At 43.0% G+C, this 12,087-nt stretch overlaps 1 protein-coding gene across 1 annotated transcript; it reads right to left on the reverse strand.

The window, feature by feature from the left end:
• Nucleotides 1-674: 674 nt before the first annotated feature.
• LOC306742169 (uncharacterized protein) lies at nt 675-3,463 on the reverse strand (the record flags this gene model as incomplete). Its single annotated transcript, XM_079224509.1, has 2 exons — nt 675-680; nt 1,700-3,463. 2 exons carry the CDS (start codon nt 3,461-3,463, stop codon nt 675-677), a joined length of 1,770 nt encoding a protein of 589 aa, XP_079080635.1.
• Between the last annotated feature and the right edge of the window lie 8,624 nt (nt 3,464-12,087).

Consider the following 12,087-nt stretch of genomic DNA (forward strand, 5'->3'; position numbering starts at 1 on the left):
AATAAGAACTTTTCCACTGTGCTGGGCTTTTTGAGACTATTTCGCCTGCTTTATAAAATACCCTTTCACAGGCATGAAGCTGGGTACAGAGAGGAAGGGGGGAAATCCATTGAGTTTCTCTGCCTCTTATATTTCAAATCGCACGGCAAACCCACAAACTATTTTCTGAATCGGTCACGTGGTACGGCCGGCTCGCGAGGCTTCGAACGTCACCGCATACGTCATCGACACAAGCCTCGATACGCGCTTCACCAAAATCTATCTGGATTACTCGACACGCGCATCGAAGCCTCGACACGAAAGGACACATCACTATTGTTTATGCAGCAATTTGTAAAGTCAGTTTCAATATGAGAGCTATGAATAATCTGTCTGTCACTGATGCAACTTGTTTTAATCTGAAACCGCAGCAAATCATCATGGACCAAAACACCATACTGGACACAAGTGTACAGGAAAACTTTAATTTGCTCTTTGGCTATATAGTTTAACAGATCATGTAATTTGTGTTCACATTCGGTCACTGAGAGAAACCTGCATGAGCCTTTTGGTTCTTATCTGAGTGTATTTGTCCGTAAAATTTGATGGCAGAAGTTCAAGAACATTACCGTCAGCTTCCTAACTGTTTCAGCTTGTTATATAAAAAAGACAGAAATCCAACTCGCCTGTCAGAGTTAAAGCTGGGTGTGCGACAACAGAAAGAGTTAAACTTGTTAGCACAACAAGTGTATGTGCAGGTACCTCATTAAATATCAATTGTTGAGACTTTTTTAGAGTCTCTATTAATTTAAGTTTTTGAGTCTGTGAGGTCACAGACTCAAAAACTTAAATTAATAGAGACTCTAAAAAAAAGTCGGATTGATTTAAAAGCTTGCAGTGGTTTCATTAATTTCCCCCACTTTGATCAGAAGGATCAGAAACAAACCAGTCACAATTAAATTACGCAGCATTTGAGCTAGGTTGTAAAATCTAAAGTGTGACTGACTTATTGTATGCAACGTTCTTCAGGATTTTTAAACAATACCTAATTAAGTTGTACAACTGGTATTTATAAAGTTGCTACTTTTCGATTATGATCTTAAATAGATTGATGAAATCCAACAGAGTTTTTGAAAACAAAGTTGCCTTGTGTGCATAGGAAGAGCCGATGTGCTCACTGAGAACTCTACCAAAACTATTTTGTATCTGTGACTCTTGTGGAGTGTATGTTTGTTAAATCTCAACTTTGTGACTGTGAGTCAAACTGATAAATAAATATCAAGGTTTTTATTTATTTTATTGAAATTTTATCATGCTTTTTGACAAATATACCTTTTTTTTTTACAACATTTAAAATCAAATGCAGACACAACTCATCTCCTGTCTGTCACAAAGCCAGTTTTTACAGTATTTAGGAACGCATGCTGGAACTGATCTCTGAACTAAACTGTTGTCTTATGTTGAAGCTTTACTTCAAGCTGCACCACTTATGTGTGCCACCAAAGCATGTATGCTCACATCCACATTAAATCCCGTATCCCCCAAATCTATCTTGCACTTTTTGCATCACATTATTCCTCTGCAAATATTGAATGCATTTAAACCTATTCAAACTTACAATATATTGAGATTAGGGTGCAAAAGAACTTGTGACAGAAAAAATGAGCAGACATGAAAAGCAAAGGCAGGAAGGAACATTCAGAGAGCACAAAACCGCTACAGGAAATGAAGGCGACGAGCCGCTTGCAGCATTGGCGATGCAGCGATCGTGTAACAGCCAGGGAGACAGAGCTGCCTCGGAAAGGGGTCTGTCCTCGGTTGAGGGTGAGAAAGAAGAGGAGGAGATACAAACGGGCTGGTCTCCGAGCTTGTCCCTATGTGTGTGGACCCATCCACTGATGTAGAGGATGCGTGCACAGGTGCAGTCCCACAAGTTACCCGACAGATAGACGGATCTAACTTTTCTCAAAGGCTCCAAAGTCCCATTCTCCACTGCTCTCAGATGGTTGCACTTCAAACTCAATTTCTGCAGGTTTGCGAGTCCTCGAAATACATCCGGCTGCAGGTGACCCAGCTTGTTCCCGTCCAAATTGAGTTCTGTGAGATTTGAGAGTCCGGCAAAGAGCTGGGGGTGTAAACTATTCAGGCTGTTATTCTTTAGCAGGAGCTTGCGGAGGAAGTGGAGGGGATAGAAGGTGTTGAACGGGATGTCACGGAGCTGATTGAAGCTCAGATTGAGCTCTTTGAGGCGTGTCAGGCCTACGAGGCCATCAGGAGACAGCTCCGAGATCCGGTTATTGTCCAGATCCAGTGTGTTAAGATTTTTTAGATTCCTGAACAGGCCTGTAGGCCGAAGGTTGGCTATGCGGTTTTCATCGAGTCTGAGCTCTTTCAAACTGATGAGGTCTCTGAATTGGTCCGGGTGTAGAGAGGCAAGATGGTTGCGAGAGAGCTTCAGAGAGAATAATTTCCCCAAACCGTGGAATACCGAGCGATGTAGAGACCTGATGTGGTTGTCGTCGAAGTGTAGCTCCTTGAGGGCCCTCAGCTTGTGGAAAAGTTTTTGGGGAAGGTGCCTCAGAATGTTGCTCTCCAAGTACAGGTTCTGCAGGGACTTGAGCTTGTTGAAGAGAGTAGGGTGGAGTTCCAGGATCCGGTTGTTCGACAGCTGTAGCTCGTTGAGTCTGGACAGCGAATCGAATACCCCGATAGGTATGGCGGAGATCAGATTGCAGTCCAGCTGGAGGTCTTGCAGGTAGGTCAAGTTACTGAATACGTCGGAAGGAAGAGATGTCAGTCTGTTATTGAACAAATCGAGTACTGTGAGGTTGATTAAGTCCCTGAAGACTTGTGAGGGGAAAGAATCAATGAGGTTTGAGCTGAGGTCCAGCTCCCTCAGCGTGGTCAGACCTCTCAGTGACCCCTCAGGCAGAGTGACCAGCTTGTTGCTGCTCAAATCCAGAGTAACCAGTAGGCCCAGTGAGGAGAAGCAATCCTCTGGAAGGCTGGTGAGGCTGTTCGTCTGTAGATGCAGATACCTGAGCCTGTCCACATCCCTCAATGCCGCAGCTGGAACAGCGGCCAGCATGTTGCCACTCAGGTCAAGCTGCTGGAGACCTGTCGCTCCTCTGAAGCTGGACCCGCTTACACTTGTGATTCTGTTTCTGGATAGAATGAGTTTCTCCAATGCAGTGGAGTTCTTGAACACACCTTCCTCTATCTTTGTCATGTTGTTATGGCTAAAGTGGAGTTCAGCGAGGGTGAAGGCTCCCTCCAATCCACCAACCTGTAACGTTTGAATCTGGTTGAAGTTCACATACAGCGTCTTCAGATTAGCTAATCCGCGGAGGCATCCGATCGGTAGATATTCAATCTGGTTCCCACTCAGGTCCAGTAAAGTGAGGGCAGGGCAGTTTAGGAACTGACCAGGGTGTAGAACCCTCAGGTCATTGTTGCGTAGGAAGAGTTTAGACAGCTTCGTCATAGTGGGCCAAACTGGGTTGTTGGATAGGAAGATACTCAGCTGATTCTTAGTCAGGTCCAGGACCTAGGAATATACAGGAAGGAGAGAAGACTGGTCTGTGATGTATCATAGTATTAGTGTAAGATAATACATCAAACGCCATGTTTCCTGGAAGCCCAAATGGGCAAGTCTGTTTCAGAAGAGATTAGCCTACGGGACGGAATTTGGTTTACATAAGCAGAATATGTTGTGTGCAGCAGAGTAACTGGCCTGCCAGCATGTCTGAGATTGGAGTGAGATACGGAGAAAAGCTGAGGTTGTGATATTCGCAAAAATAAAACATCTTTGATGTGACATGTCGAGTCTTGGCCAATCAGCGTTAAGATGTCTACAGCGGCTTCATTTCCCTCAAACTTGTTTTTAATGGAAGCTAGTCAGCTTGCTCTCAAGTTAGCTAACGTTGTGTACGGTTGTGTATTGTCGTTGCGTTATGTTCCGTTACAGTTCAGTCTTGCTTGGAAAAAAACGTAACGTGATGAAACATGCCGTAACCCCCCGGTCTGGTTCAGTTCACGCAGTCACTTGTTAATGTTTAACCGGCACACCGGTGGATCTGGCCGCAGGTTTTTTTTTTACTAAATAGAATGAAGCAAATCACGTAGTTGGGCTTAGCCAACAAATGCAGCCTCTGCTCCAAGGAGATCAATTACAGTAAAAAAGGGCTCACATTTGGCAGATGTAAAGCATACATGTGTATGTTTTTAGTGTTTGTCCATTTCAATTTTTTTTTTCAATTAACAGCTCAGGGATGTTCAAGGAGCAACCTGTTTGTGCACTTTCTGAAGATATTTTGCATTGTGAATTTGCACTGTCACTTCTGTTTTCGAATAAAGGGTTGGAAATTAATGTTTTTTTGATTTTTAGTTTTTTTATCCGATTCATCGATTAATCGAAAAAAGAATCAACCGATTAATCGATTATTAAAATAATCGTTAGTTGCAGCCCTAGTACGTACAGTACAGTGGGACTGTCTACTGACCTTTTTCACATGTCATTTGATTCATTGCTGATATAAGAAATGTTGACGAGCGGAGCACTGAGTTCCTATCTCCTGGGCAGCCACCAGTATGGTTCTTTGAGTAAGTTTCAACTCATCACTGTCTTGCTGCAGGAAATCAACAGTAGGTGGACACTTGAGGACATGGAACATTTAAACCGAGGACTTTCCTGCTGCAGGAGTCTCTAACCAGTACACACTACTACTAGTGTGTACATGCTGCACCCCTTTACAGTTTCCAGGCTGCCGTAAGTTTCATACCTGCAGCTCCTCCAGCCTCCACCTGGGCATGACCTCTATCTTATTGTATGAGACGTACAGCTGCTCTGTCCACTCTGGCAGCTCGGGGATCCGGTCCAGTCCTTTCTCCTGACACTCAACAGTGGTCAGATTGTGGAGACATTTGCAGGTCGGGGGGCAGGGGTTCGACGCCCGCACCAGGAGGCCAAGGGAGGCCAAGGTGAAGACTGCCAGCATGGTGGGCTCCGGCTGAAAACACGAACATGGAGCAGTGAGACAATATGTGATCCGTTCCAAAGTGTTGTATACCCACCGAAAACCAAAAACCAAATAGGATTTCACGTTTGCTTTGGTTTTGGAAAACAAAGTTTGAAAGATAATTAAGTACATTTGTAAATCAGTGTAAAAACTATTCTATTCTAATATTTTGTCATAATTTGCTGATTTGCGAGGGCTTTAATTTATATAGATAAATGAACTTTATATACCTGAAGGAAACATTTATGAAATACATTGATTCATGATAATTAATGGTTATTGAAGAGTTTATTTTTGACTTTTACATTACGTCAATTGCAAGACTTTTGAAGACTTTGGTTATTTACAAGAAACTGTATAAAATACAATTTAAATAACTTCCAGATTTAAAATGTTTGGGGTCAAAAGCGTATAATCATGCATTTGGAACATTTTTTTTAAGCATTAGTGTCCTTATTTATTCTCTTTTAAATCAAAACTTACCGCTGTTGTGCTTGAAGTTGCGTTTTGTTTCCAAGGTGGTTTTGCTAAAAGCTGACTGCAGAGGATTCCGCGTGAGAGGCGTCTGTGTGTTGCAGAGGAAGTCATGAAGAGACTTCTTAGAACGCCGACATAAACAAACGAATCGGTCAAACCAATGTGGCACAGTTTCTGTCGCGCATTAGGATAAAGAAACTCCCCACTGTGCACAGATAAACCACATCAGTAGGTGTATCACGAGATGACTCAATATGGAATTGGCTTATAATATTATTAATACACCATCCAGAAATAGTCTGAGCATGCAGACACAAACCATCCATAAAATTAATTGCTGTGTTTCTGTTTTGAGAAAGTCAGCCATCACGTCTGTGTTTGATTGTGGAGATATTCTTTATTCTAAATCTACTCTATGCAGTTTATCATTGTGCTTTGTGTTTCATCACAGGACATGAATATCATACTCATCACTGTGCAATATATGAGGCTGGTTCCGACTAGCAACAAGAAGAGAGCATCATTTTTTATTTAAAAAGGACCCAACATTAAAACCTTTTCTGGACATGTTTGGATAGGAAGTAGGATTCTTTTTTTTTTTGGAGAATAAGCAAAGTGAGATAAAAGTTAAAGGCTGTAGTACCATCTAAAGCCACCAGTCTGAAAGAGAAAGTGATCTTTAAGTTAGTAATGTTTTAATAATTAATATGACACTAGGACGCACATGTTTTGTAGGTTTATAGTTGTGCTATAAGCAGAGTTGAGAAGAGGATTCACATTTTACTGTCAGAAATACACTAAACTGGATATATGCATACAATCTGAGTTGATGTTTATAACATTTAACTTTAACTATATTGTCCCTGTGGTCAAATATGTCTTGTTGCCATAGTGGTAAAACATTGACAGAGACGTAAACAGACTTTAGAATATTATTTGGTTAATATTGAACTTGAGAAGACTGCCTTCCACAACTTTAAACCTCACAAACAGAAATATTTGCTGCGTATTTCAATGTTTTAAAGCTGTTTGGTGATGTGGATGTCTGATGCTGTACGTGCTCTTGTTATGTCGGTCCCTCCATCACCCACATGCTCAATTCAGCCCCCTTTGTTGCCGTTCTGACATCCGTCCACCCAGTGGTGGGCCGTCAGGGCCTGCTAAGCCTTCTCTGCTAAACAGATTCACAAAGTTATAGCTATTTTATAATTTAAAAATGTTTACATTATTTATTTTTTTAATAATTAAAAGTTACATCTATTTTATAATGTCATTGTTTTTCACAAATACACTACATGTATGATAATTATTTTTTCCCTATTAGCTTATTTTCTCATTGCACAGCTCCTGTCTTGTATGTTCCTCAGCTTCTGACCAGCACGCTGGTGCAGCTTGGCACCAGCGCATCACCTCTGTTTCTCTCTATGGTAGAGACAGCCAGCTAGATGGGCTCTCACACTCCGGTACACTAGGTGGCGGTATGCACCTATAGTCAAGTTGGTTGCGATCCGCCATTAAACTGAAGAAGAAGAAGAAGAAGAAGAAGAAGAAGAAGAAGAAGAAGCAGCTGCAGACTTTCCGTGTGGACACTGTATAACACTTGGACCTGTTGTCCATCTCACCCTGCCTGGCCACCCGAGGCGCGATGAAAAGCTGGTCTGCGCTGTTAGCGTGGATCAGCTGTTCGCGCCGAACAGCTGAACACTGAAGGCCCAGTTAGAAAATACATGGCCCGCCACTGCATCCACCAGATGGCTTCAGACTGTCCCACTTGTCTCAGTCACTTTACTTTCCCATCCACCTGTTTCCACTTTCTCACAAGCCCTGCAGTATATTCCCTTAACCTTAACCTGAGCCTGAACCTGAGCCTGAACCTGAGCCTTTCTTTATGTTTTGATATAAAAATGTTCACCTAGTATCTGAGTATTACATTTAAAAAATATATCTCATGTAATTTTAACTTTAACGGAAAGTTTTCTTGCAGCCAGTTAAAACATAAATCACAGAGACTTGAGGTTAGTAAACAAGTTAAAATACATCAAACATGAATACATCGTTAACTTTTGATCTACCTCCCTCCCCTTAGCTTCCATACATGTGTGTTGCTGGAAAGTGAATGTTTATTTCTGGATAAATTATTGTCTTTCTGGATAAATTATTGTCTCTTCAATGCACATTACTAACTCTACTTCTTTCCGGGAGTCTCTATGCTTTCTCGCCTTAAGTTTCCATGGATCGTGGCTGTCTGGAGCCGGTCATGCCTCCTGTCATGGCAGCCCTCCTGATGCCCCTCCTTCTGCTGACATGGATTGTGGTTATCTGGATCATGGACCATGCCTACTACTCATTATATGAATAATTTCTGTCATATTCATTGAATGTGCTGTAACTCTGTTACATTGTTCATTCGGTACACATGACATCTATTGCTTTTGTCCATCCGGGGAGAGGGATTGTTGCTCTCCCTCAGGTTTCTTCCCTTTTTTCCCTGTGAACATTTTTTTTTACTATCTTTATTTGGGGGAGTTTTTCCTGATCCGATGTGAGGTCGCGGGACAGGGATGTCGTATGTGAACAGATTGTACAGCCCTCCGAGACTAATTTGTATTTGTGATTTTGGGCTATACAAAATAAACTGAATTGATTTGAATATTTGAGGGTCAATTCCAGGTTCAGGGTGTGGGTTAGGCGTGTAGTCGTTGTGGTTACGCTCAAGAGTTTGGGAAAACATTGTGTCAACGAGGATCCTCTCAAGAATCAAAGCACACAAACATGTTGATGTCCTCGGGGTCAGCATGAGCCAACGGCTGGATCAATCCTTGCTGACGTGCTCGGATCAGCACAAATCATTAGCTGCTGCACACACACACACACACACACACACACACACACACACACACACACACACACACACACACACACACACTCTATCCAAATGTAGAAAGCAACAGAAACAGCCTCACGACCCTCCCTTCCTTTTCCATACTCCATTAGATGTATTGACGATTCCACATCCAGTGTTTTTTTTGTTCGTTCCCCCCCTCTAATTGGTTTATACACAGCTGACCGGACAGCGATGCTGATGATGCCGGTGTAACACAGTGTTCAGAACTGGCTCTGCAATCCATGGAAATATGGACTGCTGCTCTGGTTGTTCTTTTCCAGCATCGATTCTCTCCGCCGCAGCTCTCTGCCCCTCGACAACCTCCTCTGTTCCTCTGCCACTGTTCTCCGAGGGGATGACAGTGAATCAGCTCGTCTGTCGCTCACCTGCTACAGTTCCATCGCCAGCCTCTCAGTTTGCGGGGGTTTTGGGTCACTGAAGGTCTCCGTCTCAGGCAAGGAAGTAGGTGTGCGAGGGAAAGATGAGGCCCTGGGTTCGCTCCAACCGGTCCAGATCAGTCCAGGTGAGAATTCTGATTTATTCATAAGTAACTTATATGAGTTTGTGTGCTCTAGGTTGTGAATGCCTAAAATGTTAAGCATGCTGGTGAGTTTTAGGGCACCTGCGTGAGAAGACAGATGAGCCCGCTGGGGATAAGAAAGGAAGTGTTTGGTTTGAGAGTTTTGGTTTACTTGGTTTCATGAATCGTCCTTGATTCTGCAGGTTTAAAATGTTACTGGCCATTTGTGCGAAATATTAATTTTTATAGAATAAGAAAAGAAAGATCATGGTTCTAGGCTGTAGTACGATCCAAAGCCACCAGTCTGAAAGAGAACGTGATCTTTTAAGTTAGTAATGAATCAATATGACGCTAGAATGAACACACATGTTTTGTAGGTTCATAGTTGTGCTATAAGCAGAGTGGAGAAGAAGATTCACATTTTACTGTCCAGAATTGATAAACTGAACTCGACGTACTTGATATTTATAACGTATTTACTGGGCTTAAGTGCAATACAATTATTTTTTAAATAAGTTGTTCGAGAGCGTGTCGGGTTCATGCTAAAACAGGCAGGTCAGAGATCAGCCTTGGATTCTAGAGATCACTTTTTTTGCTTCTGTGGGGCAAATTCACAATGCTCACTGATAAGTGGAGTTGATCCCTCACATTCCAGGCAGTGGACAGCTTCTTTAACTGAGTCAGCTCACCACCCAGGTCTGCTGTTTTAATGGTGCTGGAATTTCACTCATTTCAGTTTTGCAATATCTTGCAACCTTGACATATGCATGGTATCAGGAACTACAACATGAGATGCATTGATGCATTGAGATGTGTTGATGCTTTTAACTGTAGGGATTAGGCCTGCTGTTTAATTACTCTTGTAAGTTGTGAATCAGTGTTGGTTGAATTGTCTTTATTGTGTTTAATCGTAAACCAACAAACACCATGAGTAGGAGGCAGAAGTCCCCTTGTAGGAGGTCTCCACAAACTTCTGGTACCATAATGTCTCTCTCTTTCACACTCTCTTTATCTCTCTCTCTCTCTCTCTCTCTCTCTCTCTCTCTCTCTCTCACACACACACACACACACACACACACACACACACACACACACACATACACACATACACAATCATTGCACATATGCATTGATTGTGTGATTGCGCCTTTAAGAACATGGGGATAAGGGTGAGGCATGTTTTTGTTTTGATGCTTTCGAAAACGTTGGGTTGTTGTGGGTTTTTTTCCCAACCAAAACCAGAAACATAAAACATATCTTTTTTAGATCTAAACTGGTCTGGGTGCACACATGGTCTGTGACGAGCAACTTGAATATTCAGCCAAATTGCCAAAATGGTGAGACAGAGGAAAGCGCCTGTAGAGGAAAGTAGATTTGAATTTGAATCCAAAGCTCTTTTGAAAAGTTACACACAAAAAATGACACTCTTGTCATATTAGACTTGTGTCACTGAAATGGAAATAGTGTATTACCCAAGTATTTTTATGTAAGCCAGCAAGGGCAAATTGGAGGAGGTGGTGTTAAGAAGGGTGGCCTCTTCACCTCATATCACCCACAGTGCTTTCTAAAATAAACAGATGGTAATGGACAGATAAATGGTAATACTAATAACAACAACAACAACAACAACAATCATCATCATCATAATTAAACAGACACATATTCTGATACTTGAAAGGATTTGAGTCAACAGGAGTCAATAATGATATACTAATAGAAACAAGTATACGTTGGGTTGTTTTCCAGTAGCATAACAATAAAGAAAGCGAGGAAGTGAAAAGAGAAAAAGAAAGATCCAGTACTGCCAGTCAAGAAAGAAAAAAGTTGATATAAATACAGTTGTATATTCTCAGTTTTGTGGTTTTAGCCACCAGGAGGCGGTAATGATACTTTTAGGAGAAAGAAACAGGAGTTGAATTGTTTACCACGGGGTAAATTCATGAGATGTTGTCATGAAAATAACAGACGCCCTTTATTGTTTTTGTGTGTGTATCTAAAACCTTTGAAAAAGTAAACATGAAAAGTTCAGTCAATTGTTTTTTTTTACATTAAAACACAATAATGTGCTGGTTATGAAACTCGGAAAGACTGATTCAACGAGGAGTACTTGAAGGCAGCATGGGCGAGAGGGAGGAGAGAAGGTCGTGCGTGTGCGCGTGCGCGGCCACCGACGCAGCTACCGCCTGTGAGCGGCCCAGCCTATTATTCCTGCTGACGTCCTGCTCCCTCCCCGTTTCTCTTGTCACTCCGTGTGTTTTTTTCGGAAGGCGAAAGGGAGGGAGCCCGTTTTCTTCTTCGCAAAAAAAAAGCTAATGTTTGCGGGGCGACACATCGCGTTCCGCCGCTGCTCCTCCGGGCTACTTTCCATTCACCGCGAAAGCAGTTGCAACCAACCCGAATGAGACGAGCCGAGGGCGGACCGGGCTGAGCGACGAACCGGAGACCGACTGGGAGGCTCTGCACATCCCCTGCTTATTCCAATTCAACCGCTATTTGCCATTCATTGTGTCCCCCCTCCGCACATCTCTCGGTGTCTTGAAATGCGGGCTCACACGGTCCCCGGTTCCGGTTCCGTGTCCGTGACTACTTTTTCCGTGGAAGCCGCCGTTTTAACGAATGTCACCCAGAACAATCACATTAGCTAGCTAACGGAAAACAGAAACTCCCCCTTTACCCCCACTCAACCCGTCGTGGTCGCTCAGAGCCCACGGCTGGTTTTTAAACCCTCGCCGGTCGTCTCAATGGTGAAGTTTTCTTTCCTTTCCCAACACGAGACCGATGCAGCGGACCGTCAACCGACGCCCACCGGGACTATTTCCTCCAGCGAGCCAGCCAGCGTCCCCCGGAATGGTACGAGAGCGTCTGGGGAGGATTGGGGGAAAGTGAGAGGCTAAGTGTGGGGTGGGTGGTGGGGGGGACAGTCTAGGCTGTTTTTTTTCTTCGTCCTTCAGACAGGCACGATGTGGATGTAGTTTATTTTTAGTTTGTTTTTTAACGCATCAATTTAAGCTGGACTTAACTGTGCTGCCTTCACGGACCTTGACAATGAGGATTGTATGAGAAGTGAGGCTGTTTTTTTGTGGGTGTTTTTTGTTTCTTCCGGTGTGACTGACGGACAGTCTAATCTGGGGTCAGTGTGAACACAAACCTACAGCCCACTTATTTATTCGTTTCTCTCCCACGAAGAAAAGCGCACTCAGGGACGAAAC

This window comes from Taurulus bubalis (genome assembly GCF_910589615.1).
Source record: "Taurulus bubalis genome assembly, chromosome: 10".
In the NCBI taxonomy this organism is placed as follows: Eukaryota; Metazoa; Chordata; class Actinopteri; order Perciformes; family Cottidae; genus Taurulus; species Taurulus bubalis.